Genomic DNA, 18478 nt, shown 5'->3' with positions numbered 1-18478 from the left:
AAATATGTAAAATTCTAGCATACTAGGACGGTGCATGTACCTGAACTGCACAAGCTTAGTTTGTAAGAGAAAAAAAATCCTGTATGTAAGCGAGACCACAAAAATGAAATAAGTGCTTCTATGAGTGAATTATTTGGCTCACATACTGATTTCGAGGTGCGAGCGAGAAAGATTAACAAAGCCATTACATTGGCAGACGTTTAACAATTGTTTTACTTCAGTTCATTTTTACATTTTAAAGTGATGACTAATAAAACGTTGAAACTAATATCATTTTGAACATCATGAGAATAATTTACAGCCAAAATATTTTTTATATGACTTCGTTTTTTTTTTGTGTATAATTTTCGTGTAATACCTCGAGCAAATCTCTGTAAAGTCTTATAACATTGACGAGAAAATAAAACACCATTCTATTACAAAGATAATACCCTGGCTTAATACAGGTATTACTTGCTTGATCTTTTAAAAAGAAAGGTCGGAAAAATCCTAAATATAATAATATGCGAGACAGAAAGCCTATTATATCCAAAATCAATCTCATCTCAAATGGCTTAGTGACCATCGCCTGATCAAATTCGGCCGAAGCCGCTAAGCCAACATCGGATTGGGAGCTTAGAAAAAATAAATTTATATCTTGTTCCTAATATTCCAATGTCTCAGACGGGTATTAAATCTGGAGATATTGTTAATAAAGTTTTCGTTTCTATTACAGATGCGCCAAATAAACTGGGTGCTGCGGGTCACGTCGACAGGACTTACCCTACACCATTATAATAATAATAATAGCCTTTATTAACAATCTAGTAAATACATAATATTATAATTTCATTTTGGATCTTCAGACATCGGTAAAGATTGTTTTGCTTTAGCATAGGCCTCCCCCAAATTTTTCCATAGGTTACGATCATGTCATTTTCTTCTCCACATTGTCCCTGCAGCCGCCTTTAATCTGTCATCTCCCAGGATAACAGGATCAAAGGAATTTGGGCACAAATTTGTGCCTCTGGGAGAGGACAGGTTAAATCATAATCCCATTACCGAAACCCTACACCATTAATGATTACTAAATAACTACTTAGTAAATAACTACGCAATTTCCCGCGATAAAAACTATGTTTATACCGTATACCGAATGGATCCATGTCGGCTCTCATAATTATTGAAAGTCAGAATGTAATTTTTGACAATTTTTGTCATAACCATTTTCTCTAAATCCCACAATACGGTATTTGACAACTCCTGATTTTGCCATATCTTAATATTATTATGAAAATATAGATGTAGATATAGATAGTGTTAAGCGAAGAGAAAATTTAAATCGGTTGAAAATTGGATTTATAGTGTTTTTTTGAAAAATCTATATACCTGTCTCTTCCTCAAACGCTTTTCTCTATGCAGCAAGTATGGCGGTGACGTCACATGCCAGTATATCTTTCTCTGTCTTATCTTGAATTTCAAACCTTTATAACTTTGTTATTTGTAAAGGTAGCTTAAAATTGTTTTTCTATTCGATAACAGGCATAGTGTAGGTTTAATTTATAAAACATATACAAAATAGTCAAATACCGTATTGTTCAGAATCGTTATAAAACAAACCTAAACTAAACCTACAGTTTTTTATAGGAAGAAAATTATTACAAACAATAACACGGACAAACATTACAGTTTGACTTGCGAAATGTATGCGAACTTTGGCGCGACCATACCGAATTTCATCTAAATTCAATAGCAGTTTAGACGTGAAGAGATAACAAACAAACAAACAGACTTAAAAACTTTCGCATTATATATAATTAGTGGGATTTAATAAAAAAAACTTAATATCACTAATATCGGTACGATATAGTATAGCTTTAACTAACTGAATCCGATAGAGTTAATTATACTCTATAGTAGATATTTATAAGATTGCTGTGCCCTAGCAGGATTCATGTTCTTGAAATTTTTAATTAATTATATTAAGAAAGGCAAACGTAATGGCGGTCAACTCCTTAGGTTACAAGGATGTGCTGAAACACCACATGAAATAACCTAACCAACAAAATTTAGAAAACCCCCGACTTTGTCACTTCAAAGTTCAATGTCTCAAAACGGCTGAACTGATTTTGATAAAACATGTCTATGAACCATTGCTAGAAAACTTGATTACAAATTTAAAAAAAAAACGCATTCAAATCGGTCCACCTGTTTAAGAGCTACGGTGCCACAGACAGACACACATAGCGGTCAAACTTAAAACACCCCTCTTTTTGCGCAGGGGGTTAAAAAAGGTTCTCCACTCAATATGTGTTGCTTCACAGTGGGTGCAGCAACGTTCATGCAGAGCCTAACAACAAGTAATAAGTAAAAAAAATTAATTAAAAAAATATCAAGATTTTATAAACTAAAAAAGATTTTCAAACGCTCGAATCAGGATTCCAGCCCGCACATTTTATGGCTACACGCGCCAAGGGGTCCTACCAACTAGACCACCGAGGAAACCGACCAACCTTTCGAATACCTTGATCGTTTGCATACTCCTATATCAAGCTTACCAAGTGAGCTGTTCCTTAGATAGGGGTTCCCGTAGGTAGCGACATACCGAAGATCCACTGGGGCACCCTTCTGCGCATACACCGGCGGAGCTGTCAAAACAATAAAACATAAAATTACCGTAATAATACTGAACTAAAAAGCCGTGGTGGCCTAGTGGTTTGATCTATGGCCTCAAACCCCGGCTCGCACCTCTGAGTTTTTCGAAATTCATGTGCGAAATTACATTTGAAATTTACCACGAGCTTTACCGTGAAGGAAAACTTCGTGAGGAAACCTGCACAAGCCTGCGAAGTGATTCAATGGTGTGTGTGAAGTTCCCAATGCGCACTGGGCCCGCGTGGGAACAAAGGTGGGGGCGTATATAGGCTGGGATGAAGACTGAACTTTAAAAAGCAAACAGCTTTTTCAAGGAAACTACAGATGCTCAAGATTTTGGTAAAGATAAAGCCACATAGCTTAGTAGTCAAAAGAATATATATAAGGGCCACTAGAGTTTCATTCATCGACAAAATTAAATCAAAAATAATAATATGTTTTTATTAAACTAAAAATATTTGTATTGAGTTATGTTGGTGACAATATGACCATCTCGAAAGTATGTTCTTCAGCACAAAAAATATTTTTGAAAATTGGTCCACAATTGGCGGAATTATCGCGTAACAAACATATAAAAAAACATTATTATTATAGTCGAATTGAGAACCTCCCCTTTTTTTGAAGTCGGTTAAAAATACGATTCTAAAAAGTTAGAAACTCAAGGAATAACAGAAGCCGCATCAAAACGAATAAGTCGTAAAACAAGAGTTTGCGGTTTAGAACAAGTTTTTGTTCTCGCTTTGCGTCAAACTTTCATTTTTAAACTTAGTACATAAGGTTTTTACTCCATAGTTTGTTAATTTCAGAAAGTTATTTATGACTTTATTTTACTAACAAACAATATATTTTAACATCAATCTTGCTAATTTTTTTTTTTTACTTTTAAGTAAAATAGTACGAGTATTTATGGTCCTGCCGCCCGAAGCCCTTTATATAGGACTTATTTTAATGTGAAATCGAACACTTTCATAAGTGACATAGAGTTTCATGTACAGTCAAATGCAAAAAAATATATAAGTACAGCAATAGTGACATAAAGGTGTATAGATATTTTTGACGTCTTGGTAACGTTATATTATATTTTATGTTTTTGACTGTACATACATAAAAAGACTTGCGTCGCAGGAGAATTATGATATAATACAGTATTATTATCTTTGGAGAGTGGTGATTAACTATCATGTTCATTTTTTTTTTCAGTTGACGGCATGGAAAACGAGCAACAGGGTCTCCTGATGGTAAGAGACCACCACCGCCCATAGACACCTGCAACACCAAGGGGATTGAAGTTGCGTTGCCAACCTAGAGGCCTAAGATGGGATACCTCAAGTGCCAGTAATTTCACCGGCTGCTTCACGGCAGGATTAGCAAGCAAGATGGTGGTAGCAATCCGGGCGGACCTTGCACAAGGCCCTATCACCTGTATTAATAATTGCTGATTGTTTTAAGTTAAGTAAATGAATGACGTGTAAAGTTTTAGTAGTAAAATTGGTTTTATTATTTTTTCTCATTTGAATCTTCAGCAAAACGAAGAAAACTGTCGACTTCCCAGTAACATTAACATTCTAGTTGTATTGTACCTATTGTATTTGGTGTTAATAAATTGACGTAATGTCAATTAAAACTTAATTAATATTAATTTCAAATTTGTACACACTCTTTAACGATCATCATCATCATCATCATCAGCCTACAGCAGTCCACTGCTGGACATAGGCCTCTTAACGGGCCCTCTTTGGGTCTTTAACGATATATTATAAAAATTATCACATATCTATGCTCTCTATCGACCTTGATATCTGTGTAGCTAAGTACTTGAAAGTGTATAAAATTTATTGGTCTCTCACAAATTAACGAAGATCCACAATCAAGTTTCTCAAAATAAACTGGCACGTTATCAATTTCGTCGCACTAATTTGTTTAACAAAATTCTGTATTTAATCAAAACAATAACGCTCCCACTTACTGTCGCCACCAACGGGCAAGCCTAAATTATTGATTGCATCTGTCTCGTCTTGAGGCTTCTTTGTTCGTTGCAATGAATTATTCTGCGAACCATTGCCAGCCGACAGTGGTAACGTAGACGCTGTGTCGATGCTACGCGTCAATGAACCTTGTAGTGACCTGGGTAGGGAAATATCACTTGTTAATGTAGTAGATGTACACAAAAACATTGCAGAAATTTACTAGGCAACTTCTTGCCGGAATGTAGCTCGACCCAGCAGCACTTTAGGGAGTTTATTGGGGGCAGACACATTAAGTAGGATATTTGGGCTTGTGAAGACGTAAAAAGTAGTAAGTTGGGGTTAGCACCGAAATAAATGCTTTAGGTAACTATGCATTTGAATTTATAGGAATGTGCAGGATTCGGTGGCTTTCAGGATTCCAATTCAAGGAAGACGTTTATTGTGCGATACAAATGAATTTATTGCATAGATGGTACGATACAATATTAAAAGTGAGCTTTTTCGTGACCGGTGACTTGCAAGAATAGAGCTTCCAAAAATCTGTGTCGAGAGCGGGTAGGCGAGTTTCCGCGCGCGACAGTAGATGGCGCTAGTAGGCGTGGACATGCCCCCGCCCTTGGAAGCACCGCCTTCCAACAGGATCATAGCTTCACTCGCTGTCTGTTTGCTTCGGTAATAACGGGCAGATCTTAGAGAAAGCACGTCGAACAGTGCCCGTCGCGGTGCGTATATCGGCGACGCGTGAAACGCCGTCGTTGCCCGGGAATAATCGGGTAACGCGCCCTAACCGCCATTTGAGAGGAGGCAGGTTATCGTCCTTGATCAAGACCAGGCTGTCCAGAATGATGTCGTCTTTCTTCGTCTTCCATTTGGTCCTTAGTTGAAGCTCCGAGATATATTCCTTGGACCACCGTTGCCAGAAGTGTTGACGCAGTTGTTCGATCCTGGCGTAGCGTGGTAGGCTAGTCGTCTGCTCTGTCGTCAGGTCGTTGCTTGCGGGGCTGGTCAGCGGTCGGCCTATCAGGAAGTGAGCAGGTGTAAGGGGAGACAAATCGTTAGGATCCGAGGACATAGGTGAGAGGGGACGAGAGTTAAGGACGGCTTCTATTTGAGTCAAAACCGTGCTAAACTCTTCATACGTCAGCCTAGCGTTTCCTACGACTCGTTTAAGGTGGAATTTACAATTACGAACCCCACTTTCCCACAGGCCCCCAAAATGAGGAGAATACGGTGGTATGAAACTGAATTTGATACCATCGTTAGAGGCAGAATCGACTATATCCTTCGAGTATTTATTTAAAAATGTAGGCAGATCCTTATCAGCACCCACAAAATTTTTTGCATTGTCTGAGAATATAACTTGAGGTTTACCTCTTCTACTAATAAAACGTTTGAGTGCTAATAAATAATCGTCAGTGCTGAGGCTCGTGACCAGCTCCAGGTGTATTGCACGAGTGATCATACACACGAACAGACAAACATACGATTTGATGAGCTGCGCGCCTTTGCCTTTTCGATTTAGTATGTACATTGGGCCAGCGTAATCGACGCCAGTTCGAATAAACGGAAATCCGGGTTCCAAACGTTCACACGGTAAGTTGCCCATAATAGGACTCAACAGTTTAGGTTTAAATCTGGTACAAATCACGCATTGCCTAACTACGTTCCTTGCTAAATTCCTTGCACCTAGAGGCCACCAACATTCACGCATGGTAGACAGGAGAAGCTGCGGACCAGCGTGGAGCAGCCGTTTGTGCTCGTACTCAAACAACAACACCGTGAATCTATGTTTACTGCTTAATAACATCGGATGTTTTTTATTATAGTCAAAACTGGACGAATTACACAACCGTCCGCCGACTCGAATAATGCTAAACTTATGCTGCGAATCCAAGAACACATTAAGACTAGCTATGTGATTCGATTGTTTGTCAGTCTGTTTTATTGGCAGTTTTTCGCATAAAGTTCCATAAACGCCCGGGAATGATTGCATCTGAGCGAATCGAACTAGCATGCGCCGCGATGCGTTGAGCTCGTCCGTTGATAAGGAACCGGTTACTCGGGGTTGTTTACGGTCCAGATGAGGCCGTAGGTTTCGTATAAAGCGGAGTACATATGCGCCGGTACGAATTAATTTAATATACGACGAAAATCGATTAAAATTAAATAAGTCCTCACATGGAATACAAATGAAATTCAATGTTTGGGACCGCAACTCGGGTAAATTATCGAATGCAATATTTTGCGGTGAATTATTTTTTATTAAATCTAAATTTTTACTATATAAGAAAAGTGGTCCGGTCCACCAAAGATTACAATTAACTAGATCATCTAGGCCTAATCCTCTAGACAATAGGTCGGCTGGGTTGTCTTTTCCACTGACGTGTAACCAAACCGAATCACCAGTGAGCTCATTTATTTCTGTCACTCGATGTTGTACAAACGGCTTTAGTAAATGTGGTGACATGCGTATCCAACCCATGACTATTGTCGAGTCCGTCCAAAAGTAAACCCTTGTGAATACTATCCTTAATGAATCTACTATTTTTTTGTACAATCGCGCGCCCACGAGTGCACCGCACAATTCCAAACGGGGAACGCTAATTGCTTTCAAAGGTGCTACTTTACTTTTGCCGCATAGTAATTTGACAGTGACCTTTGACCCATCATCATATGAACGTACATAGGCGCATGCCCCGAAGGCTTGTATAGATGCGTCTGTAAATATGTGCAACTCTGTGTGTTGAGTGTGGTCACTTCTAACATGACGAGGAATACGCAAGTAACTTAAGCAGTTTAGAGTTTTAACAAAGTTATTCCAAGTCATTGCGATGTTGGTAGGTACGGGAGTATCCCAATCGATTTTGCTTAGCCACAGTCTTTGAAGCAATATTTTCGAAATAATTACAGATGGTGAAAGTAACCCCAATGGATCGTATATCTGAGAAATAATAGATAACATAGTCCGTTTATTTAATTTAGCTAAATTAATTGACTGATCTATTTTTGTTGTAAAATACAGTTGATCGCTGTCGTTATTCCAACCTATACCTAAAGTTTTACTTTGCGTATGCTCACCTATGAAATGGTTTTTCGTCTTGTCACGCGTGACGTCACAGTTAAAGGTCCACTTTCGCAAAGGAAAGCATCCTGACTGCAGAACGTCGTACGTTTTTTGACAAATTTCGAGTAAGTGTTGGAAATCATCATGACCTGTGATTAAGTCATCAACAAACACGTCTTGATTAATGACGCGTGCGATAACATCATCACCACATTCTTGTGCTAGCTGGCGAACGCAACGCATACTCAAGTAAGGCGCAGATGCCGTACCATACGTCACTGTATTGAGCTGATAGACGTGTAACGGATCAGCAGGGGTCTCGCGCCAGAAAATCAGCTGTAACGACCTCTGATCAGGCTGTATCAGAACCTGCCTGAACATTTTCTCTACATCAGCACAAGCCACGAATTTGTATTGCCTAAAGCGTAATAAAATAGAAAAAATGTCGTTTTGAAGGGCTGGTCCCGGGAGCTGAATGTCGTTTAACGATTTATTCGATGTGGTAGTAACACTCGCGTTAAAAACTACACGCAATTTCGTTGTACTACTACTACTTTCACGAAACACCCCGTGGTGACAAAGAAAATAATTTGGGTCCTCGTATTCGTTTACGCGGGTCATGTGACCCATACGCTCGTACTCGCGCATGAAGTCACAATACAAGCGTTTATAACTCGGCGAACGTTCGAGTTTACGCTCTAGTGATAAAAATCGATTTTTCGCTAACGTATAAGAATCACCGAGGGCGTCAGCTGATTCTCTTAGCGGTATGCGGACGGAAAACCTACCATCCTTATCACGTTTAGTCGTATTAATAAACAGCTGCTCACATACGCGTTCGTCAGCTGAGAGAACACTACCTACTTGAGGAATGTCCTCCAACTCCCAAAATTTTTTGAGTTGCACGTCTACACTTTGTGTGAAATGGCATTGAACTTGCTGAGCAATACGTAAGCTCTGAGTACATACGGGACCCGATATCAACCAACCTAATTTCGATTTTTGTAGGTATGGTCCGTCTGGTAAACGAATCCTATTGCCCTCTAAAAGTTCCCAAAATATATCCGCGCCGATTAATATATCGATTTTAGAAGGCACGTTAAAATTGGGATCGGCTAACTGAATCGCATTAGGTATTTGCATAAAATTGCAATTAATGTTAGTCGAGGGCATAGTCGAAGTAATATGCGGCAAGACAAAACATTTAATTGAGGTGTGGTAATCGCTTATTCTCGAACGTATAAAAATATCGCATAAATGATTCGACTGTGTGACAGATTGCCCTACACCCGAAATCCGAATAGTGGACTGTATTTTAGCCGCATTTATTCGTTTAATTAAATCTTCAGTGATAAAGCAATGTTCACTTCCGTTATCAAGAAGTGCGCGAGCTGTGTGGAATTGATTATCAACGTCAGCGACTTCTATCAACGCCGTGGATAACAGAACTTGTTGTGAAATAAACTGCATTCTCTTAGATACGTCATTGCAACGATTAACTGTTTGCGAGCGATCAGCTGTCGCACAATAGGTAGATGTAGACGGCATCGAGTTGTTATGCGCAAGCGCATTTGATCTAGGCACGCACACACTCTCATCGCGGCCACTATCCGTATGCAGTAAACTATTATGTTTTTGTTGACACTGCTTACAAGGACCGAATAAGCACTCAGTCAGAGAATGCCCTTCGCGTAAACAATTACGGCACAAGTTCTTGTTTTGAATAAAATTTAATCGATCGTGTATTGACATATTCAAAAACTTAACACATATATAAAGGGCATGATTTTCATTACAAAGAGCACAGGTACGAACTCTTTTGTTATGATTAGGAACCGGTTTTGCTTTAACACCGCTGTCCTTAGTAGAAACGTAACTATTTGTGTGCATTGAATTTTTATTTGAAGGCAGATAAGGTTTGCTACTCGGACCCGCGGTTGGCGCTTTCGTGTGGTTCGCGTTTATCATTTCCAACATATCAGCTCGGTTTTTAAGAAACGTAATGAGATCATCTAATTTTAACCTTTTTGACGAGTCAGTAACTGAAGTGTTAGAACCGGCAGCCCCTTTGTGATGTTCCCACTCGCGTTCCGTGGATGCATCAAGTTTTGAAACAATTAAATAAATAATTAAGGTGTCCCACGCGTCTGTTGGTTCATCCAGTGTTTTTAAAGCTCGCAAATTTCGCAAAATGGTGTCTATTAGTTTACGTATTTGCCACGGGGACTCCTGTTTTAGTGGTGAAATGCTAAAAAGTGATTTTATGTGATTGTGTACTAAAAGCCTCGGATTATGAAACCGGTTCTCGAGCAACTCCCATGCGTGAAGGTAATTAGCAGACGTAAATTCTAATGCACTTATTACATTCAATGCACTACCGCTAAGTGAGGATCGCAAGTAGTGAAATTTTTGAATTGCATCCAGATCTAAATCGTTATGAATCATCGTAACATAAGAATTTTTAAATTCAAGCCAACGATCATACGACCCATCGAATATAGGCAATTTTATATCGGGTAATTTTATGTTAGAACGTATTTTATCTGCATTCGAATGGGGACAACTCGTTCGCCTGGGGCTAACCTCCATTTCTGCACTCTCGATTAAACAGTTAGCAGTAGCCATAGTAGAAAAATACAATGCTTCTATCTCTGCGACATAATCATAATGTAGTTGCATTTCCGATTCTACACTACGCATTTCAATTTCGTTTTGTACATTATTGAATTTTTGAAAAGTTTCAGAAGCGGCTTGCATTCTGAGTTTTAATTCAGATATTTGAAATTTAGAAAGACTAGCTTCTTGAAAGGAATCGATAGATTTTTTAAATTGCGTTAATCGTCCTTTCAAATGACCTCTTTGCTTGCGAAGCTCAAAAAGTTGGTCATCTTTGGAAGCACCCGAAGGAAAGTTCGATTTTGCACCAGGCTCAATCATTTTGGAAACGAGTAGAGTGAAATTTAGTTAGGTACTTACGTGTAGGTAAACCGATTAAATAGCACAGTGAGTAGCAAAGTCACTGCGAGTTGCGTAACGTGATCGCAAATTTAGCACGATTTTAAGCACAATGTTAGTAAAGGAATAGACGGGAATGAAGGCCTGACCGTTCACTGCTGCAAAGCTGGCAAGGTGCTGGAGTCCTCTTCGTAAGGTAATTCGACTTCTTGACGAGATGACTTTTTCGCTTGATTATTTATCCGTGCTCGAAGACCATTTATGTGCAGGATTCGGTGGCTTTCAGGATTCCAATTCAAGGAAGACGTTTATTGTGCGATACAAATGAATTTATTGCATAGATGGTACGATACAATATTAAAAGTGAGCTTTTTCGTGACCGGTGACTTGCAAGAATAGAGCTTCCAAAAATCTGTGTCGAGAGCGGGTAGGCGAGTTTCCGCGCGCGACAGTAGATGGCGCTAGTAGGCGTGGACAAGGAACAATATTGTTTTGCTACGAGAAACTGTCGTTGTTGGTGGTACGTGAAACGTTGCAGGTAACTTAAATTTATTTTTAAATACAGTGGTGTATGTCTAAAACTGAGGGTTTGTTACTTTCACATCCGATAGGTACACGACAGAATACGCATTTTTTAAAATTCATAATTTCAAGTTTACTTTACTATCAGTTTTTTTTATCAGAACTTAATATCTTAAATAACGTTATCAAATTAACTAAAGAACATTTTTATTCTTCATCAAATTTTATATTTTCATCAATATCATATGTTGGGTACTTTCTTTTACTATATTTAATTTAGTCACAAATCTACCCATTAAAACTCTTAATCCTACCAGTACAAACACATACATAATACACCTACCTGTTCGCAGCCGGTACATCGAGCTGCGTCGGTGATTGTACCCTCAAATTGTTGGGAGGCGTATAGCCATGAGGATAATCATATACGTAGCCACTGGGATTCTGTAAACAATAAAATCAATTAGAATATGAAACTAACTAAGTTACTGAAGTAAAACTAAGTGGAGTAAGTAGTGGTCAAGAAGAAAATGTGAAAGAGTTAGAGAATGTAAATGAAAGTGATAGCAGTGTTGGAGATCATAATAAAAGAAGTAATTCATTTCATGTAATATATTATAAAAGACTTGTTTATGACAATAATATTGTTAGATACAAGCTTTTCCGATAAAAACAAATCACGCGACACCAATATGACATATTGCATAGCAAACGATTGTTGACAGGAGTGCTATTACTAAACTAGACTCTACTATACAATTATTTTAAACAAAAACATTGAAACAGAGTCAACAATGTATGACATTCTCAATTTAGGTAAAATATTTTTCTTGAATTGTCGCTCGTTTTCAGCTTGTTTAAAATAGTAAAAATAAGCTTCTTTATGTAGCATTCTATTTAAGATAGTAGTCTTGTCATGGATCAGAAACACAACCAATTGGCATAATACGAGAGCCCAGCAGATGGTAATGCAATCGTGGATAAACATAATACTGGAAAAAAGAACAAGAGAAGATATATCGCACCTTATAATAGGAATCGTGGTACGCCGGATCAGAATAGTCGTTACTATATCTGAACTGCATGAGAGGGTCATCGTGTCTTATACTGGGCAGCGTTACAGGACCAGCTAAAGGCAGACCTGACTGCAGCTTAGATTCCGAACGGTCTGAACTTGTGTAGTCCTGGAAAACAAATGGTGGTTATTTCGAGGTTGAAAATCAAATTATATGACGGTATAGAATAGAGGATTATGAAGTGTTAGACAAGATAGAAAGGTGAGTCATCAGACTCAAAGTGGTAACTGTTGCTTTCTGACACCTGCTACTTTTTCCGAATTCCTTTGAATTGCAGATGTAGTGCAAATCTTAGCGCTTAACAAATTTACGTAATGTATCTTTTAGTTTTTATTTTCCTGTCATTCTTCCTGAACACATCAGTCTAAAAACTGTAATGCTAAGAGTTGCAAAGAGTAGGAATCCAAGATAATCGAATTAAGGATTTTGAGGTAAAACCAGTTCTTAATAATTGAATTCAATGATACTAAAATAATTTGTTAATTTCTAAAATAGCTCTTACCAACTCATAACTTCCGTCTCCATGAGGTAGCTGTAACTTCAAATCGCTAATATTAGAGCTTCTATCGCTCTCCTTGTTATACATATCGCAAGTTGTCACAGTGACATCTGGCTTCTCGCTCATTTGCTGGCTCTTTTGTCTTCTTCTCCTATTGCAGATTACCAGGAGAATTATGAAGGCAGAGAATATGATGATGCCAGATGTGACTCCAATTAGGATAATGAAGAGAGGTAGAGATTCTGGAAAGATAATATATGCTTAGATTTGACACTAGAATAGAGACGAAGAAAAAAATATTGAGAGGAAAGTAAAGTTCCTGTAATTGTAGAAACTAATAAAATCTATCCTAATCTAAACTTACATGCACTTATTATGTGACTAATAGTTTTTATGCCAGTGTTAAATAAATTGAAAATGCTTAATTAGATAAATAATTGATGCAAGTAGATAATGATAGAGGTAAAATCAAAACAGAAGAGCCGAGCGGCCAAATCATAAGTAAAAAATAATTTGAAAAAAATTGAAAATTAACGAACAATGAGGTACTTTATTATATTAACTGTATAGTGTACTTTATATATAAAGTAGTTTTGATAGTAGATCAACTTACTTAGAGGTTTAAGAGCGATAGCAGCATTAGCATTTCCATACTCATTGGTGACACTACAGTTGTACAGCCCGTAATGCTTGGACTGACTCGCTCTGATTACCAAAGTCGATTTGACTATACCATCAGGCATAGTTTCTTCCAAGGTCGCGTAATCCTAAAAAAGAAAACAACATCAAAATCAAAAGGTTTGTGTTGGCAACTGGTTGGAACTTCTACTTGAAAGCCTCCTAGTTTATACTATTTAGTTTTAGTTCTATATTCAAATCAGGTGCAATCCGTCTGAGAGAGCTCATCAAAATCAGTTGCTCTGTCAGATTGGTTGCGCCAGCATTTCCTCTTGTTGACTTCCTTATTTTCATTATATAGTTCAAACCATTGCAATCCAGGATTTTTAATTTAGTTCGTCAATAGTTTGAATTTGTTCAAAGGGTTAGTAATTTTGTAGCTTCTCTCGGGCTACAACTCGAAAACAAGTTCGACCTGAATGATAAGAACGAACTAAAAAGAGTGTTCGCCCTGAAAGTCTCCACATTATATATTTTGTCTTAAACTATTTCCATACCAAATTTCGTCTATAATAGGGTCAGCAGTTCAAATAGCTAACTGACTGACACAGGTTTACATCCTCATTTATAATAATATTAGCAAGGATGTTTGGATTGAAGACCTTGAAAGTGTATAATGAATAGACTGCTTCCCATAGTGTTAAAAGACCTACCCAATGTCAGAATAACAATAGGTACCTACATAGTCACAGGCTTAGCATTGATTATCATCATAAATTAAAACTTACCGGATTTTGTATGGAATTTATTTCTCGACCTTCAAAGAACCATCGGATGTCGTCGGGTTTGGGAACAGAAAGAGCGGCGCATTCTATCCTTACTATATCCCCTTCGGATCCAAATTGTGTCCTATTTGACAAAATCGTTGGTGTTCCTGTTGACAAATTAACATCTTCCATTGATTATACTACAAATTCCATTTTTTATCTGTGTATTGTCTGTTTTCTTTATCACTTACTGTTTCTGGTGTACAATAAAGAGTCATTGTATCGTACGTGTTGTGTTATAAAATGAATAGTATTACTAGAGTTTACCCGCGGCTTCGCACGCTTAAACTATTCGATCTGGTAGTTACAATTGGAATTTATAAAATTCCCCTGGGAATTCCCAAGATCATGGTCTTCATTGAGATTGTGTTAAGAACAATTCTCCAAAATTTCACTCTAAACCCAGCGGTTGTAATTTCAAGATTTTATCCCTATCACGCCGGAATATCGGGATAAAAATTAGCGTATGTGTTATTCCAGACGTCCAGCTACCTACATACTTAATTTCATGACTCTAAGCCCAGCGGTTGTAATTTCGAGATTTTATCCTTATGCCGTGAGAATATCGGGATAAAAAGTAGCTTATGTGTTATTCCAGATGCCCATCTATCTATGTACCACATTTCATCTAAATGCGTCTAGCCGTTTTAGCATGAAGGAGTAACAAAGGAGTTGTATCCAAGGGATTGGCATGACTTTGCGCCAGACCAGGAGGTGTGGAGATCAAGAGGAGAAGCCTTTGCTCAGCAGTGGCTTTACCAGGCTAGTTAAAAAATAAACCAACATGTAAAGAGTTTGTACCTTTTATGAAGACAGTAGCTTCACTCTCAATTTCAGGGTATCCTTCGACGGTAGCCTTGCAAATATACCTCCCTGCCGTTTCGTTTTTCACTTGGATCTTCAAGTTTGGAGCCTTTCCCTTAACCTGCTGGAAAGTATTATACGTTCACATAAAATTGGTAACGATCGGTCCTTAGCTAACATTAGCATAATCAGCAAAAACTGCAGTTCTACGATTTTCAAAAAATAAAGAACAATAGGTAAAAGGACTAGAAGTGAACGCAAATTTCTCATCTAGGGCTAAACATTTTTCTTTAATTATGTTTATAACCATATCTTCCTCTGTAATTATGGTTTTGATTGAATCATCATTATCATCTTCATCGCAAAAATTATTACAATGTACACGTTTCGCGTAAACAATACGCGTTTTCGTTTCTCATTCGTTTCTTATAATTCTCATCTTTTGGTCATTCAATCTTGAATATAGGCCAAGAAGCATAAGTGGGTAGACACTCTTCTCAGGCACCCCTCGCACCTACGGAAGATCGCTAAGATTGGAAGACCCATGGCAATCTGGCGCCTGACAAGCTGTATTATTACTCGCGATCTTATTAGAAATGGCAAATGAAATTATGATTACAAGTGCGTTAAACGATACGGCTTCTAACTTCAAACATACTCGTAGCTTCAAGCTCTGTAAAATTGTCTTCTTTCCAAGCGAATGTATCCTTAGCATGGTAGCCACTTACCCCGATGCGACCAGGCTCGTGCAGGATCCAGCGGATCTCCGGTTGGGGCTGACCGTCCACGTCACAGCTCAGGGTCACGCTGGAGCCAAGCTCCGCCTCCACGTCGATCGGCTTCGTTCGAAAGATCGGTGGATCTGTTGGAGAAGGGAAGACAATTATAAAGAAGTATGGATAGAGAACCCTCATTAAGCCCGCGTGGGAGGTACAGTCCAAGCACTTTCATTCTGATAGGAAGCCTGAGTCGTATAAATAACTTCCTACACGCCATTAAACAGCTCTTCAGAGGCTATCAAGGTAATTATCCTTCAAATATTTTTTTGGATTTTTTATTCTCTTAGTTTTAGTTTAGCTTTTCTTACTTTTTTAGTTTTTTTACTCCATACTAGAAGCACTGCCAGTTTTAAATTCATTTCAGTACCAAACATGGTACTGTATTACTTCTTGCTTACGTTCATTTAATGGTGGCAGCATTTTCCATTTTTGAATAATAATATTGAACGGACGCAAGGGTGTGAAACAGAAGATTATCTACTGACAGAAATAGCATTATTGGTTATAAACACGAAAATTTATAATAACTACGCTAATTTTAACAACAAAACTCTATCACTATAGTGACTCCTCCGTCCACTACAGTACGTATGTTACTTACATGTCACACCACAAAGTAATGGTTTCCTGACTTTTCACACGGAGTTATGATCACACCCACCACCTTAGTACTGGGCTAAGGAAGGGGGGTTACTTATACGGCAAAGTTTAAATTACGTGAAAAATCGAATAAAACATTAAAACTTACGGGTCATTATATTTAATATCAAAAAGGTAGTCATCATTTTGTGGAACTTTGTATGGCTAGTATCGTTTTGGACAATACAAAAAAATACAAATTACCAATACATAGTAAGCGATACAGAAAACAGATACACAGAGAAAAATTACAAGGTGAGGAATAGGCGGCCTTATTGCTACTGTACCGTTTATGGCAATTTATTGTTTAAATATACGTTTGAAATAAATTATTCGTAATTAAACATTACAAACTTTATTCGTTTCATTATAAACTTTTGAAAACTCACTAAACATAATTTTTAAGATATTGCTTCAAACGTCAACTAGCCAAATTTTCTCTGGCCGCGACTTTAAAAATATCCAAGTTTGAATACCTAATCCATTTCAAAAGCTCAATCTTCAATTCCCACAAAAACTCGAATAGTGCAGAAGAATATCGCAGAGATAATTTCAAGAGTGAAAACCACTTTAATTCATTCCCGTACAGCATTAACTTTGCAAATTTTGCAATATCACAATTTCACCGGATTCATGCTGGCTTTCATGCATAAACTATAAAAGGCGCTCTACTGAAAAATGAACATGTACCGCTCATAAAGTAGAGTTAAGAGTGTTATCTAGTGTATACTGAAGCTTTCTTTTAACTGGTAGTGGATTTTTTTTATTTGACGTCTTTCATTTAAAGTGTGCGTGTGTTATGTCGCTGCAAACCCGTTTAGCGATTTCAAAAGTGGCTAAAGTAACACACACACAAACATCACGCCTGTAATCACAAATGGGGTTGGCAGAGCACGCGAAACGTTACGGCTTCGGAGCCACTAAAGTAAAGTTAGCCCTGTGAAAAATTTCAAGATCCTAATCCCAGAATTAGAATAATGTTTATCAATCAGTTTGTTACTCAACGGCTTTTAGATTATAAAGACGCTGCAAAGATCTGATATTTTTAGGCGACTAAAATCATGCGTGTGTTACTCATCGAATAGTGACAACTGCGCATGTACGAAAATAATTAGTGTAACGGAAACGCAAAATACTCTACATTGAACTCGTTATGACGTTGGTGCCGTAAATCATTAAAATTGTTAATGAAGCAACGTGTGAACGAGATCAATATACTTGGCGAAAGAGAGAAAGAGTGTGTGCATGTGTGTTTGTTCTTTCACGTTAAAGGACGTAGAGATTTGTAAGGACTTTGTAAAGTAAAAGCTGGATCTTGGAAGTAACGCATAGGGTACACTTTTGTTATATTTTTGTTTTGTTTCATTATTATTATGTGTCTTTGTTACATGAAAATAAAGGATTTGAATTTGAATTTGAATTTTTTCGTCAGATCTATTTATACACATAATACATTCTTATTATTACATATACATTATTATTCTTATTTGATTTCATGGAATTTTGATCTCGACATGAAGTCAGTTTTTTCGATTCATGATACAGGCAAAATCAATCATTTTATTTGGCAAAACATAGGTAACTGTACAGAGATCTTATGAGTAAAATACATTATATAGTGTCGTCACTACGTAACACACTCACTAAGTTATGTTATTTGCGTGACGTTTGTGTCATTGTGAATGACGTCTCGGATTGTTATTTGTGTGTGACTATCTTCTTGATTGTTGTATACTGGTAGAGAAGTAAATCTGCGTAGTATAGATAGATCAGACATCTAAAGCTGAGTTTAGACTTGCAAGAAAAGTCGTACAAGCTGCGTTACATTGCGAGGCCGTAAAGCCAACGAATTTATAGTGGTCAATCGAGCCCTGCAATGTAATGCAACTTGCACGATTTTTCTTGCAAGTCTAAACTCGGCTTAAGACTATTGATTTATATACTGATGATTTTGTTTTTACAAGCTTTTATTTAGTTTCACCTTTAAATTGTGTCTGTCTATCTGTAATCAAATCTTGCAAGTTAAATTTGACCAACTTTCAGTAGTCAGATTGACTTGAAATTTGGAATACTTATGTAAATCGCGTGACAATA

The 18478-nt window shown here is 37.6% G+C and overlaps 1 protein-coding gene across 1 annotated transcript in view; it reads right to left on the bottom strand.

The window, feature by feature from the left end:
* Positions 1 to 18478, bottom strand: part of LOC141444070 (irregular chiasm C-roughest protein-like) — a 50590-nt gene that overhangs the window by 3638 nt on the left and 28474 nt on the right. The window contains exons 9-18 of the mRNA XM_074109504.1: positions 16144 to 16222; positions 15695 to 15828; positions 14964 to 15090; positions 14124 to 14269; positions 13331 to 13484; positions 12721 to 12959; positions 12168 to 12326; positions 11486 to 11586; positions 4601 to 4758; positions 2538 to 2627 (exon numbers count right to left, since the gene is read on the bottom strand). Coding sequence (XP_073965605.1) covers positions 2538 to 2627; positions 4601 to 4758; positions 11486 to 11586; positions 12168 to 12326; positions 12721 to 12959; positions 13331 to 13484; positions 14124 to 14269; positions 14964 to 15090; positions 15695 to 15828; positions 16144 to 16222 — 1387 coding nt within the window. The remainder of the gene's footprint in view (positions 1 to 2537; positions 2628 to 4600; positions 4759 to 11485; positions 11587 to 12167; positions 12327 to 12720; positions 12960 to 13330; positions 13485 to 14123; positions 14270 to 14963; positions 15091 to 15694; positions 15829 to 16143; positions 16223 to 18478) is intronic.

This window comes from Choristoneura fumiferana, chromosome 29 (genome assembly GCF_025370935.1).
Source record: "Choristoneura fumiferana chromosome 29, NRCan_CFum_1, whole genome shotgun sequence".
NCBI lineage: Eukaryota > Metazoa > Arthropoda > Insecta > Lepidoptera > Tortricidae > Choristoneura > Choristoneura fumiferana.
Note: the sequence above shows the minus strand (reverse complement) of the source record. Positions and strands in the feature narration are given on the sequence as shown.